The 22693-nt window shown below is 34.1% G+C and overlaps 1 protein-coding gene, 1 long non-coding RNA gene and 1 pseudogene across 2 annotated transcripts; all 3 read left to right on the top strand.

Moving 5' to 3' along the window:
* The first annotated feature begins 1327 nt into the window (after positions 1–1327).
* On the top strand, positions 1328–3644 carry LOC146917279 (uncharacterized). Its single transcript, XR_015014146.1, has 2 exons — positions 1328–1432; positions 3342–3644. It is a non-coding gene; the product is annotated as an uncharacterized LOC146917279 (long non-coding RNA).
* Positions 3645–6444: 2800 nt separating this feature from the next.
* LOC146917278 (uncharacterized) lies at positions 6445–10596 on the top strand (annotated as a pseudogene).
* Positions 10597–12418: 1822 nt separating this feature from the next.
* Positions 12419–18219, top strand: PYD1 (pyrimidine 1). Its single transcript, XM_085719074.1, has 7 exons — positions 12419–12811; positions 14922–15185; positions 15455–15625; positions 16422–16534; positions 16627–16813; positions 17650–17759; positions 17884–18219. The coding sequence occupies exons 1-7, from the start codon at positions 12539–12541 to the stop codon at positions 18038–18040; spliced, it is 1275 nt and encodes a 424-aa protein (XP_085575200.1). The 5' UTR covers positions 12419–12538; the 3' UTR covers positions 18041–18219.
* Positions 18220–22693: the final 4474 nt, after the last annotated feature.

Raw genomic sequence — 22693 nt, 5'->3', positions numbered from 1 at the left:
ACTTCAGAAGCAGAACTCTACTTGCTTCTGATCAGTGTTTTTAGCTTAGGAGAAAACGAAGAAAAAGCTAACACAATTCAACCCCCCTTCTTGTGTTTTTCTGACCTTCACAAGAATATGAAGGGGTGCTCATATTGTATTTTCTTAGCTGAAGGAAACATTTAAGGAACCTCTCACCAAAGACACTCGGTTGGAAAATGTAGCTGGGAGGGAGGATGACAGAGATAACCACCAGAGGTCTTATATACGGGATTTCTTACTTTATCTGATTGGATGCATAACCTTCATAGATAATAGAAACAAGCATATAAAGGTTATATTTCTTGAGCGCTTACGAGACCTCGACATAATTAATGAGTGGTCATGGGGTGGTATGGCGTCAACTTACATCTACCATTACTTGTCTAAATCTACTAAACCGCCATATAGTTCGATGGATGGATACATTACCATACTGCAAGTAATTAATCATACTTTAATAAATTTTTATATTTGTGATTTTATATTTGTGTTTATAATATGTTCTTATAATTGGGTTTGTTTTTTGACACTTGGGCTCTGGAGCATATCAAGGGAATATATCCCTTTCTTTACCATCTAGTCTATGTCGTCGACATAACTACACAAAACATGATAATCATTTAACTAAATAAAATTTCACTGTTATGCATAAAGTAGGGTTGCATATCTAGCAAGGTGTTGGGTGTCATAATGACATGCAACTTCAAACTCCTTGTACAAGTGAGCTACGATTTCTGTTCCTCATGCAAAATCGTATACAAACTCAAGGCCACAAAGTTACTTCAGATATGTCACGTAAATGTAGGTTACACTCTTTTTAGTGTAGATCATGATTCCTGTAACAGCCCGTTTTTCGCTAGATTTATTTTATTATTTATTTATGTGTGTTATATGTGCTCTTATGTGATTATTTGCCTCTGTGTGTATTTTTGTTGGGAATCGTAGAATTCGGTGTTAGAAGGGTATTTTAGTCATTTTGGACTTAGGGGCATTTTGGTCATTTTGAGGGCAGTGGCAATTTTGTAATTTTGCAGAAAGTTATTTTTAGTGTTTAGTGAGAGTTATTATTTTACCAAGTTACTAGAGAGAGGGTAGTAATTATTTTAATTACCATTAAGTGACCGTTAGTGTTATAATTACCATTAAGTGAGTAGTGACATTTTGAGTGTTAGAATAGAGATGGGTTAGGCCCATTAAGGTTTAAGAGATAAGCCCAATTGAGTAGAGCTAGTATATAAACTCTAGTTGTGGGTGAAACTAGGTTTTACAAACATTATTCATTTCATTTCATTTGGGAAGAGAAGAGATAGAGACTAGAGGCAACAACAAGATCAAGGGTTAGAGCTTGAAGAGGGGATTCATCATCTAGGAGCTCAATTGAAGCTTGGGTTAGAGATTCTTGGTGCTAGAGGTAAGAGGGTTAGGTTTCAACCATAATTCATATTTTTTTTCTCTTTACCCATTTTTGTTAAATTGATGAATTGAATATAATTGTTGTAAAATTCGTGCATAATTGTTGTTGTTATGTTTGAGAACATGATTTATATGATAATTGCATGTTAGTCTGTGAATTAACATGGTTAAATGCATAGTTGTTGGTGCTTTGTGTTCTTGAGCAAGTTTGATGAGAATTGATGTTGTAGTGTTGAATTATGCATGAATTTGTGTTCATTAGTTGTTGTTCTTGATTTGGAACATGTTGTTGTTGGATTGGTGCTTTGGGTATGAAGATTGATGAATTGATGAGGAGATTTTGTATTATTGTTGAAAGTTGAGAAAGTGGTGATAATTTGGTGAATTTTGTTATGTTGGTGATTTAATTCCAAAACTTGTATGTGTTTAAGTGTATTGAACCTATTTTGACCTATAAACACTTTCTGGAACTTGTTTTGGTGATTTGGGGGATTGAAAATTGGATTTTGGGATGAAAATGGGTTAGAACCCGTAACTGAGTTCTGGGAATCTGATGTAGGACGCTTTCGCGTGCTTAGGACGCTTAAGCATCCCACCAGCGTCCCAGAAGCGTGCCAAAAGCGTGCTGTTCCAGGAGCTACTGGAACAGGGACGCTTAAGCGTGCAGAGGACGCTTTCGCGTCCTAGCCTCAGTTCAGCAATTTTTGATTTTTGTTTTCGAGCACTTGGGGACCAATCCGATACTTCTAAAATGTTTCTTTGGACATAATTAACCTCTGTTTACACCTTTAATCCTACTGGAACATGATTTGATTTGGTTTGGACTTGAATTCGTGAAAATCGTCTAACTTTTGTAAAAACGGTCCAAACGTTGATTTTTCCAAAAACCCGTTTTCTTCGGAAATTGAAGTGGGATTAGAGTTGTATATTGTTTATATGATTTCTAAAAATGGTTGTGATTGGTTCCATCAAGTTTGAACTTGTTTTGCTTTGAAAATGGAAAATTTTGTGAAAAGTGAGATGAACTTTGAGTTTTTTATGAATTCGTCGGATTTGGCCGATGAAATGCTTACGTATCCTCTACTGCACACATATGTGAATTGTGAGAATACAAGGCATAGGCAATTGAGCTTGTTTACTTGGTTTTGACTCAAATGTTCAATTAATTTAATGTTGTGATTTTGGGAGACGAACTTGACTAAAGATGACTTTTGAGAATCAATTGACTGTGAATCCTTTATGGAAAGTTATTGTGTGTTATATGGAGATGATTGGTGTTGTAATTATGTGACAACTACTTGTTGTGTGATTTTTGGATGTGGTTGGTGATTGTATATATGATATGTAATGGTGAATTGTTAATGATTGCATATATACAAGTATTGGTGATGGTGAGGTGACTATTGTTTGTGTGAACATATGCATTTGTAGTTGAGTCATATGTTCATGCATACATGACTGATGGTGGTGGATTATATATCCAATGGTGGTGATTACGATGTTTTTGTTGCATCAAAGGTGACGACCTTGAGGTGTTTTGGTACCACATGCATCTAGATGAGTCTAGAGACATTGCATAAACTGTTGGTGGATTGAATTGCATTAAGAGGTGTTTGATGGTTGATTATTGCTAATTGTACTTGCGGATTGAATTGTTAATTGTTGATTGACAAGGTGAGGTTGTGATATGTGTGAGATACACTTGAGGATATGAACTGGATATGATGTTATTGAATGATCTTGGATTATTACATGTTGTGAATATTGTGGAACTATGTATGAATTGTCATTATTTATCCTTGATTATATCTTTCATTTCCAAAGTTCTTATTAATCTTATATGGATTATGATGATGTAATGCTAACCCTCAGTGGTTTACCACCTACCTTTCTGTATGGACGGGTAGATGGAGTGCAGGATGCTTAGTGTTGCTTGTTGATGCCGAGGAGTGGAGTCCTCTTTTTCATGCAAGAGTCTAGATTAGGGCTCTGATCTAGGATAGTCTTTGCATGTTGTTATTTGACTTTATACTTTGGAATTGTTGAGCTATTTTGTTATTTGGAGTTTGGAGAATACATTTGTATTTAGTTTGAAGATCCAGATATGTTTATGGATTATATGTATATGTTCCGCTGCTATGTGATGTGACATGATCTTTATGCATGTATGTATTGTGGTTTATTTGAAGACGTAGCATCTATTTCTAGAATATGGTTGTATATTCGCGCGTTTTACCGCTTATTAGAAATAGGGTGTTACAATTCCCGCAAGTACAACAAATATATCTTGGCAACCTAGTCTCGGTTCAGCTGCATCTTCTCATCATCACCCTTAAGTTCAAATGCAACTTCTATCTAAAGACGACACCTGCTGCTCATCATTCTACGGTTCAACCCCTAATAACCCATCCATTAGATCTACCGCCTCATAATGGGAACAAGACCATCGTGGTTCAGAAGACATCCAAATATTGGGAGATGCAGCATACATGATACATCATTAATTGTCAATGTTATCTCCCTAATTATAAGAAGGAAGATGGAAGTCTCCTTGTGTCATTTCTCTGTAAATGTTGTCTATAAGTTGTGGTAAACTATGTCATAGATCACACACATTAGTTAATAAAGGTCACTATCCATGGTTGTCGAGATTGTGATCTAGGTGTTGAGATCGTACAATCTTGTGGTTTGAAGATCAGAGATCACGATGGATTGGCGCGGCGTACTGAAGAACATCACAAAATCGTGGAATTGTCACTTTTTTTTTGAATCCGTGAAGGGGTTCGACCCAGTTCAAAAGTCGTTTGACCCGACCCAACTCAGTTTTGACATGGACTGCCTATGGCAATTTCATCGCATTTCGATCAGAATTCAACATGTTTTCACTCTAAAAGTTCAGAATCTATCAATAATTTCATTTTTGGGACTTGTTGGTATTTAATTGAATCATTAGTTTAGGATATTAGGTATTTCTCTGAAATTGGGAATTTTTCTCATCTTCTTCTCTGAAATTGTAATTCTTCAATGAATCAATTCCCTCTCATCTTTCATTTCTTCCACAAAATCCAGTTCGTAGTGCAATTCCCTCTCATATCTCGCTGTGAAATTCCAAAAAACCAATCCAACAATTCTCTCACATCTTTCACGTTTTTTCCTATTCCCTAATATGACTTCATCGATCCTTGTTGCTAGTGTTTCCTTATCTGAACTCCCAAGAAAATATTTGTAATGATATTGCATGGAAGCATGAATGAACAAGAAGTATAAAATGTAATTACTGTGCAAAAATAGTATTTGGAGGAGTTTACAGGATGAAACATCATTTGCCTTATACACAGTTAAATGTTGCAGGATGTAAGTTGTTGGAACAAAGTGTGTTTAACAATGAACCTTAAAGAGTTTTGATGATAACAAGGTATTAAAAATTGTAAATTGGACTAGCTAATATTTGTTCAAGTGTACAGGACCATAATTATAAAGTTACATCATCATTGGTTCTGAATGAGCAAATAAAGAGCAAAGGAAACAACAAAAATTTGAAGCTTGGACGCTCCTGAAGGCAACTTGTTACTGAAGGGAAAAAGCGCTCCTGAAGTTAAGTCGCTTCTGAAGTAAGGATAGTGCTCCTGAAGTTAAGACGCTTCTGAAGTAAGAATAGTGCTCCTGAAGACAAGAAGTCCAGAAGTCATATCATCAGAAGCTGCATCATCAGAAGCTGCCTCATCAGAAGCTATTTCACCAGAAGCTGAATCTCAACTGGATTTGCAAAAGATTCAAGAATTGAAGAATTATCAATGCAAAAGCTGTCTATTGGATTCGAAAACACAAACAAAGGATTAGTGGAATTTTGCAACGGTCATTTCAAAGGTGTTTGAAGGCTTGTGCTTGCAATTTGGACGAAAGCGTTGACATTGTACTTTGTACGAATTGTACAACCACGTTCTCCACCACTCTGTTTTGTGTCCACGCTACAAGACAAGAAAACAGCTCCAGAATACGGTCTCGCCTGCATATATGTTCCTTTGGATAAGGAATGGATTTCAAATTGGTTCTTCGTAGGACAACAACCAAATCAGGCAAAAGATCATTGGTGAAAGATCAAGCTTCAACAACGACTCTTTGGTGTGCTGGCAATTTCACAACGTCTCTTTCACACCTCTATATAAAGGAGTAAAGACCTAGAGATTTGGTAATGCATGAACGCTGAACGAAAGACTCATAACATTTTTACAAGTGCCAAATCTCTGCTGAAATTGTTCTGCATTCACTTAGAATTTCTGTGTCTCAAAGTCATATCTTAGAAATTCTTAAGTTCATTGAGTCTGTATCTGATTTGTATTGTGAGCACCTCTGATTGTATATCAAGTGTTCAACCTTAAACAATTTTCTGTGTAATTTTGTTTAGTTAGGAAGTCTCTTGCAGTTGTGCTTGAGCAGGAAGTCTCTTGATTGTGTTCTTGAGCAAAGGAAGTCTCTTGCTTGTGTGCTTGAGCATTGGAAGTCTCTTGCTTGTGTGCTTGAGCATTTGTAATCAGATATTACTCATAGTGAAATCTCTTTGGAAGTGCAAGGGGGACTGGACTACTTCCGGATTGTGGAAGGAACCAGTATAATTGCTTTGTGTCGTTCTTCTTCTCTCTCTCTCTCTGTTTTATTCCGCTGCATTTAGATTCTGATTATCACTTTAGAAGCTGTCTCACTTAGCTTCTGATCAGTGTGTTCAGTTTTTAGGAGAAACGAAGAATTTTTTTTTCAAAACACAATTCAACCCCCCTTCTTGTGTTTTTTCTCACCTTCATAAGTATGTTCATGATGAAGTGAAAGTATAAATGTGGGAGATTGTAAAAACCTTGCAAACCAACGTACTAAAAAAAATCAGAAGCAAATGATACTGATGGTGAAAACGTGGGAGGAAAAAAGGTAGTGGAGGATTATGGGAATGCTACAGTTGAAAATATTTTTTGGAAGAGAGGAGTGAGTAGTCAGGTCACCATACACATCATCTTCAAAATGAATATGAGGGAAGAAGCTTGTTTAGAAATTGTATCCTTTTTTTACAATAATGCCATTGCATTTAACGTAGGAAAGAGTGAATAGTTCAACAGAATGTTCGAAAAGGTTTCCAGGCATGGTCTTGGATTCAAACCAATGTCCTATCATGAAATTTGAACAATGTATTTGAAACAAAAACTAGAGGAGACATCAAATGTCATGGAAGAACACAAGATTAGTTGGAAGAAGACATGGTGCACAATTATGAGTGACAGGTGGACCAACAAAAGAAGAAAGACAATATTCAAGTTCTTAGTAAACATCCCCAAAGGTACCGTATTTTTAAAGTTCATAGATGCGTAACACATTACAAAAACTGTTAATAAAATTTTTAGCATGCTTGATCAAATTGTGGAGGAAGTAGGAGAACAAAATGTAGTTTAGGTTGTAACCGATAATGCGCAAATTATAAAGCTATCGAGGCAATGTTAATGGAAAAAAGAAAGAAGCTATATTGGACACCATATGCGCCGCATTGTATCGATTTGATCTTAGAGGATTTTGAAAGAAAGAAAAAAAAAAGACAATTCATCACGATACCATTTTCAAGGGTAAGAAGCTCACACAATATATTTACTCTAAAGCTTTCGCAATTTGTTTAATAAAACATTTCACCAAGGGAAACGATGTAGTGAGACCAATGGTTACTCGATTTGCAACATCATATTTAACTTTAGAGTGTTTAAATGAAAACAAAGGGGTGTTGGTTAGAATATTCACATCTAATGAATGGATAAATAGTAAATTTGCAAAAAAATAGAGGAAGGAAAGCAAATTGAAGAAGTGGTGATGGATAAACAGTTCTTGAAAGACACTATTACTTGTTGTAAATGTGCTTATCCACTAATTAATGTTCCCCGTTTAGTGGATTCAGATGGACAACCAAAGGGATTGATTTATAAATCAATGGATCAAGCTAAAGAGAAAATTGAAACCAACTTCAACGAGGTCCAAAGAAGGTAAATCTACCTTATAATTCTGCAATTTTGTATAGCATGCATGTTGCGTTAATTTCAAATTCTATCCATTCTACAATTATGTGCAATCTGTCTATTAAGTTGTGCAATATTTCAATGTGTAGTCTGTCCATTATGTATTTCTGTCCATTCAACAATTATGTCTTAATTATGCAATTCTTATTTTTTTTCTTCTTCATTTTTTAGTTACAAGCCTTTATGGGATATCATTGATGAGAGGTGGGATAGACATATGCATAGGCCTTTGAATGCTACCCATTATTACCTAAATCCTCGATTACATTACAATGTTGATTTTGAAGTGAAACATGGACTATACAATTGTTTGGAAAGGATGATTGGAGATGTTCAAGAAATTAGTAAGAGAGAGAAAAGTTTTTTGGTAGTCCAATAGCAATGGCTGTTCTTAAAACCAAAACTCTGGCACAATGGTGGAAGTCATACGGAGATGAGCATCTGAAACTTCAAAGATTTGCAATCTGTGTGCTAAGCTTACTTGTAGCTCATTCAGATGGGAAATATATTAGAGTGCATTTCAGATAGTTAGTTTCTTTCAAATTTAAGTTGTGAAAATAGTATATCAAATTTCTATATACTAATGTAGGTAGATGTTATTAGGTGCATACAAAGAGAAGAAATAGACTCAAACGAACGGCCATGAATGATGTTGTGTTTGTGATGACTAATTCTAAATTGGCCAACGATCTTTAATGGGATCTCGATTTTGACAACCATGTCTCTGTCAACTAAGGTCTGTATAAACCATGGTTTAACCATCATCCCCTCATCATTCTTATGAATATTCTTCACCTTCTTCTCGTTGTCCACAATCTTTAAATTGGGACGGAACAACAACAAACAAAAATAAAATATTAGTAATACATATAAATAATAAAAAAATTACTTAGAATATTAAAACATCAGTACAAAGAAAAATGCATATCTTACATATGCCTTTCTCATGGAGGCGACCACATGTTGAGCATATTGGGAGACGACAAACAAGTTTGATGTCCGACCGTGATATGAATCAAACTCAGTTGACTCCTCCTCCTCAACATTTGGGTGGACATCATTATCGACATTCTCCTTAGCCTCATCATAATCTAAAACTTCCTCCTCAGCATGGGGTTGGGGGATTGGGATTCCATACCCTTTGTCACTTTGCTTGCCACTTCAGTTTGATGTAACCACTTTAGACTAGCAGATGCGGTCATGGTAGTTTTAGTGTCTGTTAGTCCATATTTGAAACAATAAAAAACATATACAAATAAACAAAAATATCCATTTTTTTATATAAAAATAGTTTTCAGCACATCCTAAACATGTATCAAATGATATAATCTGAAACCAGTAGCAATCTGGTTCATATTATATAATCCAAACTTGTTCAGCTCCTAAAATAAAAATAGTTTTCAGCACATCCTAAACATGTATCAAATGATATAGTCTGAAACCAATGGCAATCTGGTTCATATTATTTAATCCAAACTTGTTCAGCTCCTAAAAACATAAAATAAAACTTAAGAACAATATATCGTAGAAATACAACCTTACCTTGTGCTTGGTGTTTGAAAATGCATGATATAGACATACACAAAAAAAACCTTCATGAAAATAATCTTCTTCCTTCGATGTCAACTTGGGACGCACCACTTAAAAGCCTCGTATTTTTTTTTTGTCAAAGTAAGCACTTCACAAAAATTTCAAAGGTATAACGAATTGATAGTCGCATGAACAACCTCTTGTCTAGTGCCTTTAGGTATTACCGGCAAAATCAGTCTAAAATCTCCACCAAAAACGATTACTTTACCTCCGAAAGGGATGTATTTATTATTTGCCAATTGTTTTTGATCTTTCATAAACAATAACGTACTACATTAAGGATAACCATCACCCTTATCCAAAAGATGTGAAATATAAGTCGCCAATTAAAATTATTAGATTCGATACCAAATAGATTATTAGCTTTTATGCCTTTTAGAAGCTTATTTATCATTATATGCAAGCCAATTTTTTTAAAATATATTTTTCATAAATTGATAAATGAATAAAATGAATAAAAATCATTGTCAATTGTCAATTGTCATGCATGTGAAAGTGGTCAACTGCTGCTTTCATTTCTTCCAGCTCCAACAATGCATAATGCATTCAAGGGATGATAATGCATAGCAAGCTTGTTACTTATGGTTGATAAGAGTGTGTAAATCTACTATCTAATTTTATTCATGTAAAATATCTCTTGAATCCTTTTCCTCTTAAACCCAATTTAATACTTTATTCTTGGCTTAAACATTGCACATGATGAAAATGCTAGTGGCACTGCAATTAAACCGTGTGTGATTTCGTATTGGAAATGATGGACTGTTATTTTTAAATGCCCAAATATTTTGTTCAACAATAGATTATGCGTCCTATTGTCATTGATGTACAAGATTATGATATTTTGTTGGTTGGTTGTGAAACTTCTTTTTTATATGTTTTGACGCAAATAATTATCATGTAGCATGGCTGCTCTTAAAACCAAAACTCTAGCACAATGGTGGGAGTCATACGGAGATGAGCATCCAGAACTTCAAAGATTTGCAATCTGTGTGCTAAGTTTGACTTGTAGTTCATCCGGATGTGAAAGAAATTGGAATGTATTTAAGATGGTTAGTTTCATTCAAATTTAAGTTGTGAAAATAATATATCAAATTTCTATATACTAATATAGGTAGATGTTATTAGGTGCATACAAAGAGAAGAATTAGACTCAAATAAAAGAGCATGAATGATGTTGTGTTTGTGATGACTAATTCTAAATTGGCAAAGAATAAGAAAGCTAGTGATGGTAGAATATAGCCTTGATGGCATTGATTCTGATGATGAGTGGATTGTGAACAATGATGAATGTTCACTTGAAAATGAAATTCGGGAACTTAAAATAAAAGGTGAAGATTTGGAGGGAGGAACCCAAAATGAAGGAGATAGTGGAGCTGCCTCTGCTGAAAATGACTTGGAGATCCACAATCTTGATGAAAAAGTTGAAGGACTTGGAGATGAAACATTTGGATTTTGTTTTGTATTGTTAGTCATTAGAATTACTAAGTTAGTTATTGTTTTTAAAAAGGAAAATATTATCACTATTTGAGTTTCTATAATCCTATCATTCAATGTGTTGATTTGATGATTAATGATTTTTTTATGAAAGGTTATTTTTTTTAGTTTCTTTTATAATTTTGTCTATTAGGTGAGATCTTACGATCCTACGATCTACGCTCTTTCTATACCCCAATGATCTTTAGTGGAATCTCGATTTTGACAACCATATCACTGTCAACTGTCAGCTAAGGTTTGTCTAAACCATGACTTAATCATCCTCCCCTCATCATTTTTATGAATATTCTTCACATTCTTCTCGTTGTTCACAATCTTTAAATCGGGATCGTGCATCTACCCCTGCCCTACCCTTTCTCACTTTGTTTGCGACTTTGGTATGATGTAACCACTCGAGTCTAGCAGATGCAATCATGGTAGTTTTAGTGCTTCTAACTCAATCCATGTGTTAGTCCATATCTGAAACAATCAAAATCATATACAAATCAACAAAATATCCAGTTTTCAGCACATCTTGAACAATATTCGAATTATATAATCTGAAACTAGTAACAATCTGGTTCATATTGTATAATTCGAACTTGTTCAACACCCAAGAACACAAAATAAAACTTAAGAACAATATATCGTAGAAATGCAACCTTACCTTATGTTTCGTGTTTGAAAATGCATGATTTAGACAAAAAAGAAAAAAAAAAACTTCAAAGAATCACACAATATGTGATGATTTGGATTTTGGGTTGTGTGAGAGAAATTAGGACAAATTTATAAACTACTAAAATGAGGCAGGGTGTCTGGTTTTGGAATCTAATAACTACTTAAAAAAGTGTATCTTAAAAATCATTTTTAATAGTTAATTTTTTTCATTTAATTCTGAATACATTTTTTATTTTTTTAATTATTAAATAAATGTCAAAATCAGAAAAAAAAATCTATATCAAATTGTCCGAATTAGCAGACAAAAATATGCAACAAAAATTACAAATCATAACCTTAATTAGGGGTGTTCAAAACCGAACCAACCCAATAGAAAAACCGCCAACCAAACCAATCCGAACCGAAACCGCAAAAAACCGCACTTGGTTCGGATGAATTCGGATGACTTTTGCAATGAACCGCGCGGTTCGGTTTGGTTTGCGGTTTGCATCTCAGCAACCGAACCAAACCAAACCAAACCGCAAGAATAATGAATATTACTTAAACATGTAATATCTCAATTACATAGCCCAAGAATAATCTCTTTTGATTCGATTTTTCCATTGTTGCACCATCAGATTTTATTCTAATTCCTTTCCATCTTATTCAATTCATTTCCAGTGATGAATTTGTTTCCTTTTCTTCCCAATAATTTGATTCATGCTTATGTTTCTTCTTAATTTTACCTATTTTAATATAAGTTTTACCTAATATTTTATCATGTAAACAACAAATAAAATGTCCTATGTTTATTTTGTAAAAAGTTGGCAATATTATAGTTAATGTAATATTTTTTTTTATCTCACGATAAACCGCACAAACCGAACCAATCCAATCCGCATTGGTTTGGTTTGGTTTGGTTTGGATGACTTTTTAAAAATCAACCGAACCAAACCAAGCCGCATGCTTTTTTATCTCGTGGTTTGGATGACTTTTATGCTCAAAACCGAACCAAACCGCACCGCGAACACCCCTAACCTTAATCATACTCTTATTATAATCTTGCTATAATATTGTGACAGTCACCGTCACATGCAAAAGTCCAATTCTTTACCATTTTTTCAGATAATCCTCCAAATGCTTACTCAACCAAACGGTGATTCATAATTGCACGTTTTCTCCAATCAATAATCAAAATCCATACAATATTATAATATTACAAACTCAGATTCAGAATCACTCTTTATTCTTCCTCTGTTTCTTCTTCTTTTTCTTCTTCTTCTTCTGTTTTTTCCTCTTCCTTGTGTGATTTTGCTGAAAGTTCAAATTTTTCTTAAAAAATGGCAAATTTAACGATGACCCAGTTGAAAACTCGTAATTCTGTATCTGGGTTTTCATTGAATTGGTCCAAGAAGGTTTATCAACGTCCTAGTAGAATTGGGTTCAAGGTTTTTGCTTCTGAGAGTCAAGCTTCAGAGCCTGATCTGAGTGTGAATGTTAATGGCTTGCATATGCCAAATCCATTTGTGATTGGATCAGGTCCACCTGGGACTAATTATACTGTTATGAAAAGAGCCTTTGATGAAGGTTGGGGCGGTGTCATTGCTAAAACTGTGAGTTTTTGATTTATAAGTTAGTTGTGTGATGTGTTTGATTAATTTGTTTATAGACATGTTTTGAATTTTGAGTTCTTGATTAATATAATTGTCATGGTTTTAAATAACGGTGGAGGTCGCGGTCAAGTTAATGATTTCGCGAATTTGGCTGTTGCGAATACTGCATTGCAGATTGCGGTCTTTGCGGTGTGAATTATTTATAGTATTGTACAAATCTTGTTAAAACTATTTACATTATATAATGTATTATAGCTTAATTTTTCATTGTTTCTTCATAATGTTGGGGTGTTGTGATTGCTAAAACTATGAGTTTTTAATTCAAAAGTTGAGTGCTTGATTTGTTGGTGGGAGTGAGTTTGTGCTGTTATTAGTAATACATGTGCATGGAACTTAGTAATAGAATTAATGTGTTAATGTGATTGACTTAGTTGAGCTTATGTATGATATAAACACTTATGATACAATGCTTACAGGAGCATCTTATGACATGTCCATAAGCTGTTTTCAGCTTATTTCCATAAGCTCTATGAGATATATTATAGCTTATATGAAAGCAATTTAGCTTTATTTTATTGTTTGTTATAAAAATAGATTATACATCAACACTTTTATTTTATTTTTTTTGAATTGGCAAATATTATTAACCAACAAGCCCGTGCAAGACGCATTAATAAGCTCGGGTGGGAAAAAAAATACACACAAGGGGAAATCGGTTGCCGTACAAACATGGCTCGAACAAAAACCCCTTAAAAACCACCCAAAAAACAAAAATGGAACAAAAGAGTAATGACGCTGGCATATACATATGACAAACCACATGCATACCCCTGCGTCAACACCAAGGCCGCCCCAACCGTCTAAAGAGCAGCCGAAGATACAACCAAGAGCCCATCAGAAGCCTCCCGCACAACAAAAACAGATGCCAAGATCAAAACCCTCCAAGACACATGTGAACAGCGCCTGCCAGCAGCCAAACCCTTTGAAAAACAAACCGACCTGTCACCACCGAGACAGCAGGAGGAAGATTGCCAAAACAAAACCACCCTGCCACCAAAACATCAACACTTTTATGATAAGCATTTATGCTATAAGTTCTTAATTAAGCAGTTTATCAATACAAAAGTGCTTAAATGGTTGGTATTTCCATCTTTTGTGGTTTTGTTTTGCATGACTTATGTTGAAAGGGTCATTTTTTGACATTTTGTTTGTACCGATTAGGAAAGGGTCATGCGACATGCAACTGGTAATTGTATACTCATGTATTGTTTCTTGAGGATCTGTATGATGCTAAATGTGGCTATATTTGCTTTTCTGACTATTAAAATGGATACTCAAGAATAGCCCTTTTTTCTCTAAACAATGTGAGAGTGAGTTGTAAAGGAGTCTTGTTCTTGGCTTCTTGCTATGGAATTTTTTTCTTGATGCATAAACCCAACACACTTTCAAACACATTCTTTCCAATACACTTTTTTATCAGTTAAATTTCACATCGGTCCCATCAAATCATGTGAATCCCATATAAATTTGGCGGGATGGGACCCATATGAATTTTAACCAATAAAAGAGTGTGTTGGAAAGAATGTGTTAAAGAGTGTGTTGCAAGCATTATTCTTATTCCAAAGACAGTTTTTTCCTTAATCAACCAGCCCTGCAGCAAACAACTCGCTGTATCTCGGTTGGGGCATAATTAACATTATTCTCTTTTGAAATCCTCGTCTCCTGTGCATTCAGTTGTATTACACATTGTTCTCAACCGCGGATCGCAAAAATAGCGGTTTGTTCAAATTCCTCTGTGCGGCAGTGTGCTATAATGCCACTATATCTGTAATTTGACAACTCTGTTTACTAAATAGTGTATTGCAAAAATGTAACAATTTGCTCTAATTCCGCTACTCTATAGTGCTAGAGCGCTGCTATTTGACTACACTACTATGTTACGAAACAGAACCTGACCTTATAATGAAATATGAAATATCTCAATTTCTTTCCGTTATAACTGTTCTGTTTGCTTTTGGAAGCGATTCACTTTCAACGTTTTTGATCTGAATATTATTCAGTAATTGTAATTTGAAAGATTGCAATAAGATTTGATTATTTGTTTTGTTAGGTATCACTTGATGCAGCAAAAGTTATAAATGTAACTCCTCGTTATGCCCGGCTACGGGCTAATGCAAATGGATCTGCAAAAGGAGAAATTATCGGGTGGCAGAACATTGAACTTATCAGTGATAGACCGCTTGAAACCATGCTGAAAGAGTTTAAGCAATTAAAAGAGGAGTACCCTGATAGAATTCTCATCGCTTCAATCATGGAAGAGTACAATAAAGCCGCATGGGAGGAGCTTATCGATAGGGTCGAACAAACTGGAGTTGTAAGATGTGTTTCTTGGTCGAGTTTGAGAAGTTGAATATTTCTTCCTATGTTTTAAAAACCGAACTAGACATCGATCCAGTGAGACCTCCATGTCATGGTTCAACCTCTTTAAATAGCCTGAACAAGGATAAAACCGCGATCGAACTGTCAAAATAACCGAACGTAGCAAAAGCTGGTTCAAAGTTCAACTGTCTGGTTCAGTTTTTAAATCACTGTTTTTTTCTATCTTGAAAAACCTGATAGCTGAAATTTTTGATATTCTTTTAGGATGCAATTGAAATAAACTTCTCATGTCCTCATGGTATGCCGGAGCGCAAAATGGGTGCTGCTGTTGGGCAAGATTGTGCTCTTCTTGAAGAAGTTTGTGGATGGATAAATGCAAAAGCTACAGTTCCTGTTTGGGCTAAGATGACTCCCAATATAACTGACATTTCACAGGTTGGTATTGAATCATGTCCTTTTATAATTGTATACTTTTAACCATATTTAAGATGTTTAAGAAGTGGAAACTTGTATAATTATCAAATTTTTGGTTTATAATATCACTGAAATTTCTGACTTATTTGAGCATTTCACATACTTAAGCTACATGCTTGACATTTCACATACTTAAAAACTTGAAAACTGTGTTTTAAGAAGCCTCTCTGACTAATGTGAGCATGCAAACTGGTTTCAAGCCAAAAATGATTTTTGTTTTTCACAAAAATTAAAGGCCTGTGCATTTAAACTTTAAACAAGTCATATTTAGATTGTGTACAAAAGTGATTACTTTTTCGGACAATTTTTTAGTGAAGTTGTTTACTATTTCATAACAGTTTCTCAAAATAAGTTGGAAACTGATTATTTCAAGATTCTGATTCTTAAAAACAGATTACCCAAATGCCTCAAGAGTTGCTAAAAATGACTTTTTACACAATGATTCTGTTAAAAGAAAAATCAAGATCGGATATTTCAACTAGATGTTTTAGATTAAAAAAAATAAAATCAAAATCTGCCATACAATTTGGATTGGCCGATCTCGATCCAACGATACCGATGTGTCGACTGCATGAATGCATGAGATTGCTGAGTGCAGGCAATCCTAATCCCTCAACCAAACAGGGCTTTATGTTCTTCTCACTACCCTTTTGCATGTGAAACTGTTCTGATTTCCCTTTGGTTAGCAGATGTGAATTACACTTTCAGTCTTTCATGATTATCGTGTTAGTTATTTCGAGGATGTTTCTGTTTGTAGCCAGCAAGGGTTGCTCTAAGTTCAGGATGCGAGGGAGTAGCTGCTATAAATACAATCATGAGCGTCATGGGAATCAATCTCAATACATTACGTCCTGAGCCTTGTGTTGAGGGGTTCGCAATCTCACTTACACCAAATTCATAGTCCTGCTTGTTTGTTCAGTCATATATATAAAGCATCTAATTTGTCAAAAAAATTCTGTTAGGTACTCAACTCCAGGTGGTTATTCTGCAAAAGCAGTTCATCCGATAGCACTTGGGAAGGTTATGAGTATTGCAAAAATGATGAAATCAGAGTTTGATAGTGAGAACTATTCCCTTTCTGCTATTGGTGGTGTTGAGACTGGTGGTGATGCTGCTGAGTTTATTCTTCTTGGTGCAAATACTGTCCAGGTATGATGAAAGAATCACCTTTTAGCCTTGTAACACCAACACTTTATATTAAAGGCGTATTCGTTGTTCGACACGTGTCAGTTTCAGACACCGACACGACACATGTGGTTACATTCAATCACTTGGTGTTTGTGTCAGTGCTTCCTATATTTTTAGTCTGTCTTGATACTGACAATGGTAGGATATTCTATCCTTTGGTCCACCCCTTTTCTCCTTGTTAAAGGAAATACCTTCTCTATTTGATCATTGATTTTTGAACGTGGATTCCCTGATTCTTTGCCTGGTTACTTGGGAATAGTGGTATCTTGCATGCTATCTGTTTCTTAGACAAAAACATCAAGACAAGTTTAAGTTTTGATTAACTTTGTTAAAAGATTTCTCGAGAAGTTGTCTACATTGATTAAAATTGCTTAATAATATACGTCAAAAAAAAAAAAAAAAGGTTAAAGTAGATGAGATTCTTGCACTCAATAGGGTTGACCTAATGAAAGCATGCTTAGTGGGGAAGATATGTGCATACAGGCATACATTTGTGGTTACATTCAATCACTTCTATTTTGAATCATTAACAGTGTCCGATTGTGTCTGCATCAGTGCTTCATAGTTTGTTGCTCTTCGGCCTTGATTAGGATTGTCCCTGGTAGGAGGATATCTGTGGATTACATCTAAAAGTACATGCGCTTTTTAAATTGTTACCGGTTTCTACATGTCAGTGTCCGTGTCAGTGTTTCATAGCATTTAGCTCTTCGATATTGAATATTTTGAATAGTATTGTCCCTGGTAGGAGGATATATCTGGAATTTATCTAATAGTAGATGATCTTGTTTAAATTGTAGGTCTGCACTGGTGTTATGATGCATGGCTATGGTCTTGTGAAGAAGCTTTCTCTTGAGCTAAAAGACTTCATGAAAAAGCACAATTTCACATCAATAGAAGATTTCAGAGGGTATGATTTCAAAACTTATAAATACATCCTTTCCAATTTTCTCATACAAACAATAAAGAAAAACATGTTGAATTTTTTACTCCCATTTATTTATTTTTTTACATTTTTTGAATAAAAATCTCAGGGCCTCTCTTCAGTATTTTACTACACACACTGACTTGGTGCATAGGCAGCAAGAAGCAATTAAGCAAAGGAAAGCCATAAAGAAAGGCTTGCAATCTGACAAAGACTGGACAGGAGATGGTTTTGTGAAAGAAAGTGAAAGCATGGTTTCTAATTAAAAAAAAAAAAATGCAATGAAATTAATAAAGTTGTCTTGTATGATTATATATAGCTCTTGCAAATGAAGTGGTGAAGGATATTTATTTTCTTTGATTATCATTAAATTGATACTTGTCCTTCTAAGAATATTGTGAATTGTTTTATATTAGGAAGCAATAAAAGTGTGTTCTTGAAAAAAGTGTATAAAATTGTTGAAAGATTACCATCATCATCAACTTTCATGGCATCCTCAAATATGTGATTTTTAAGCTGGATATATTTTTTCTGTTATCAAGGCTTAGGTGATTTTTTTTTTTTTTTTTTTTTTTTTTTGTTTTCTCACTGTTTCCTTCCACAAAAGGTAATCTTATTCAAAGTGTGTCGGACATTTTTTTTTTTTTTTTTGGTTTCTCACGGTTTCCTTCCACAAAAGGTAATCTTATTTAAAGTTTGTCGGACACTAAATGTAGACACCTCTGTCAACCGGGAGTTGAAGTTTGGTATACTATGAGAGTTCAATCGAGTCCCTTTTGTTAGAATCAACGCCCGTTTGTTGGATCAATCATTTTTCGTATATATGTTTACCTATAGCCTTGACTTCTATGGTAAGTTATCGATGGCTCGATAAGTTTGGCGCCATAATTGTCTGTGTGGTACTATCAAAACATATCACAAAATTGAACCAAATAAAAACAAAAACAATATGCATCCCTTTGATTATAGAAACTTCACAATCTTGCAGATGCTTGAATAATGTAGAAACTGCAGAAAATACATTGCCATACGCCTAATTCAGCGAAACTATGCAGAAAATAACTCAGAAAAACCGCTCTCTGATGACAGTACTGGAAGCTTTTTAGCTATTATTCAACCAATCCAAGAAAGTTTAGTATTTGTTTCTCTCCCTCCCTGCTATTAAACCAAGACCACGGCAAATGAATTATGCGATCCACCAACTCTAAGATATTTGCTATGTTTCCATTGAAGAGATCGTCATTTTGTTGCAACCAAATACACTACACCGTTGTTAACCAAATCAAGTGCGATACTTTACTACCTCACTTCCCCTTACAAACTGAGTTTGAAAACCAATAAATTATCTATCAACTCTTCTCCCTCAACTTATTGCATTCCACTTCATCAAATTACAAACCGATCTCCAATTCTCCTTTGTTTTTGGACAGTTCACAAACAAATGTTCCGTAGTCTCAATTTCATTGAAACAAAAGACACAACTTTGTTGATGAATGTCATTGATCACTCCTCTTCTCCATAATTCCACTCTTGTTGAAACCTTGTCTTGAAGTAGTCTCCATCCGAAAACACAATTTTGATGGCGCCGATATTGAACAAAGTTGATTAACCGCTGACAAGAAAACACCTTCTGCTGCCTCAACAGCCCAAAAACTGGACAGCAACTCATAGCAGCTTTTTGACATTAAATCTTTTCGACGTTTCCAGCAACCAAACGAAAGAATCCGACATTGCAGCCTAAGGCCGAACATACAGTAGCAACCTGCATAATTCTGCAGCTCCAATTCCCTCTGTCAAGACCAATTAAATTCACAGCTGTTGCAACTCTGATTTCCCTTTGCAACTGTTACCGTTTTGTCTATCACAGCGCGGTATAACTAACAAAATCTGATCCACAAATCCTTCAAGAAAAGAGTATTCTCCCCATTACAAAGCTCTCTTTGAATTACCATCGAAAACCAATGTGTTGAGTATGGTTCATATATAAACAGATGAGGGGCAAGCGAAGGAGGTTCAAGGATATTATTGTAAACTGAACCGCTGTACTATATATATTGGCTGCAGCACTGTAAATCCTAATTCAACGTAGAAATAAACGGGACTATAGCTGCTCCATAGGCATCATTGGCCGAATTGCATAAACAAAGATCGTGTCTCATTGTTTTTCGATTTTTTCGTTTTCTTTTATACTTCTAGACCGGTTGTTGTTCGAACATAAGGAATCGAGTCGTTCATTATTTAATCCTTCCGGACTCATTTACTTTTCCTCAATCCTTCCATACCGAAAATTGATTAGATCATGCCAAGTAGCATTTAAATTTGATAAAATATTATGCAAGTGTTAGTTAATTAGTTTAGTAAATTGGTTACAAAGTTAAGATGTTAGTTAACACAAAAGTTAATTTATTGTACAATTAACGTATTATCAATTATAATGCATCTTTAGAGGTTTACACTCTCAATCTTTCATATGCATATGATGTAGAACAATGAAATCCCCTGATTACTAATAATTTTTACATAACAATAAAAAAAAATACATAAAAAATAGATCAATTTAAATTTAGAAATGCTTCTTTGTATAAAAATATTTTAACATAACATAACAGTCAACTCTTTACCAACTGAGTCAACCTTTGTTGCCTTTAAAAATATTTTTTTTGTTGCATATCAGGTTCACCTTTAAAATTACATAAAAATATATCTAAAAGTTGGTCCGTGCAGAGTTCAAGGTCTGAAAATATAAATATATAACAAAACCAACGTGTTAAACTGGTTTACACATATTACACATTTTTACTTCATACAAAGTACTTCCTCCGACTTCAAATATAAGAAAAGATTCATTTATCAGGTTTATTGAATAAATGATATATCTGATTTATAGTATAAATCAAAAACATCATCATCTATTAAATGAACATTAAAAGAAATATCTTCTTATATTTAAAATTGGAGGGAGGAAATTCTAAATATTCATTAAATGGACAGTGTCAAATTTTTTAGGCTTAAATACAATTTTCGTCCTTGTAATTTGGGTCAGTTTTGATCTTCGTCCCTGTAAAAAAAATTGAAATACGTCACTGTGCAACTTTTGCCACGTGGGGCAAACGTGGCAGTCCACGTAATTAAAAAAATAAAAATCTGAAAATTATTTTTTTAAATTAAAAAATCTGAAAATAAATTTAAAAATCATAAAAAAAAATTCCGAAAAAAAATCTGAAAAAAACTTCGAAAATTTTAATTTTCAAAAACTTATTTTTTTGACAAAAAAAACTGTTAAAATTAAATTTTTATGTGAAAATTAAATTTTCGAAAAAATAATTTTTTTTAATTTGAAAATTATATATTAATTTTTTTTCGAAAATACTGCAATTATATTTTCAAAAGTTATGAATTTTGAGATTATATAATTTTTAAAAATTTTCTTATCATATTTTTATTTCTAGATTTAAAAATAAAAACTAATTTTCAAATATTTTTCATATTTAAAAAAAAATATATTTAAAAATTATATGATCGAAAAAATTACTTTGAATTTTTGTTATGATTTTTTTAATTTATTTTCAGTTTTTTAATTTTTAAAAACTATTTTCAAAATTTTAAAATGTTTTTTATTATGTGGCATGCCACGTCATCGCCACGTGGCCAAAGTTGCACAGTCAGCAACTGCCACGTGGCAAGAAACATGCCAAATCATCACGGAAGTGGGGTCAGGGACCTTTTTCAAACAAATTTTTTTTACAGGGACGTATTTCAAATTTTTTTTACAGAAACGAAAATCAAAACTGACTCAAATTACAAGGACGAAAATCGTATTTAAGCCAATTTTTTAATACAAAGTCCACCCTTGACTTTGGTTAACATACATGATCGCACACTACCCCTGACGTGACCAATATGTCACCCCAATAGTGCCATCCCATGTTAGAAAAGCTTCACAAAGACACACATATCACATGGCGACTAGCACTTTGGTGCCATAGCTTGCATCTCCACCACACACACACACATCCCCCACACACATCCACACACATCAATGGACAGGATTTCCCCAATTGCACCAATGGCACCAAAACTATGTCAAGGAAGTATTTCCCTCACATGGCAGTGATGATGTGATTGAAAATATTCCATTGCAAAATAGTGGATATAAAATAAATTACTCCCTCCGTCCCATATTAAGTGACCTAGTTGACCATGTCACGTATACCAATGCACAATTTTGAACTTAAATATCTTTAATAATTTATTAGAAAAAATTATGAAAATTTAATATTTTGAAAATATTCATCGTGACGAATCCAACAAGATCTTATATGCTATATTTTGTATTTATGTATTAATAGAAAAATGAGGTCAAGGCATGTTATATGAATAGTACACTTTTTAAAACTAGGTCATTTAAAATGGGACGGAGGGAGTAATACTATAGTACGTCAAAATTTATTAAATGAATAGAGTTTTAAGTAACATTTTGATGTCACCAGCTGAACTTAATCAAGTAACTGTTTAACGTTCTGAAATTACCAAATATGGAAAGTTAAACCTTTAAATTTAAAATGAACCATTAATATGGAAAGTTAAACCTTTAAATCTCAAGAGTAATATTTGTTACTGGATTGACTAGACATGCGAATACAACGTAGTGAGTTAAGCAACATTTTACAGGATATTCTCATAATGATAGTGGTGTATGTTACCTTCGACCTGAAACCACTATGTATCTTAGATGCAAGGTAGGAGTCAAGTAATTTACTGTCGTTTAAACATTGTTCGTAAAAGGATGACTATAAAGTCGGTTGATGTGTACTCCGCAAATCATGTTAACTATGGGACATGAGTGACCTATGCAGAAATTGTCCCTCCTACATAATAGGTGAAATGTCTCTAGGCCCAATATTGAATTAGACAAGTGC

The sequence above is a fragment of the Medicago sativa genome, chromosome 6 (genome assembly GCF_051527215.1).
Source record: "Medicago sativa cultivar Bolivia chromosome 6, Bolivia_mono, whole genome shotgun sequence".
Taxonomy (NCBI): domain Eukaryota; kingdom Viridiplantae; phylum Streptophyta; class Magnoliopsida; order Fabales; family Fabaceae; genus Medicago; species Medicago sativa.
Note: the sequence above shows the minus strand (reverse complement) of the source record. Positions and strands in the feature narration are given on the sequence as shown.

What these genes read in the sequence shown, in the direction of transcription:
- PYD1 (XM_085719074.1), top strand. Translation starts at nt 12,539, where the DNA reads ATGGCAAATTTAACGATGACCCAGTTGAAAACTCGTAATTCTGTATCT. An exon ending in ATATAACTGACATTTCACAG is followed by an intron (nt 15,626 to 16,421) that starts GTTGGTATTGAA and finishes TTCTGTTTGTAG; the next exon opens with CCAGCAAGGGTTGCTCTAAG. An exon ending in CCTGAGCCTTGTGTTGAGGG is followed by an intron (nt 16,535 to 16,626) that starts GTTCGCAATCTC and finishes AAATTCTGTTAG; the next exon opens with GTACTCAACTCCAGGTGGTT.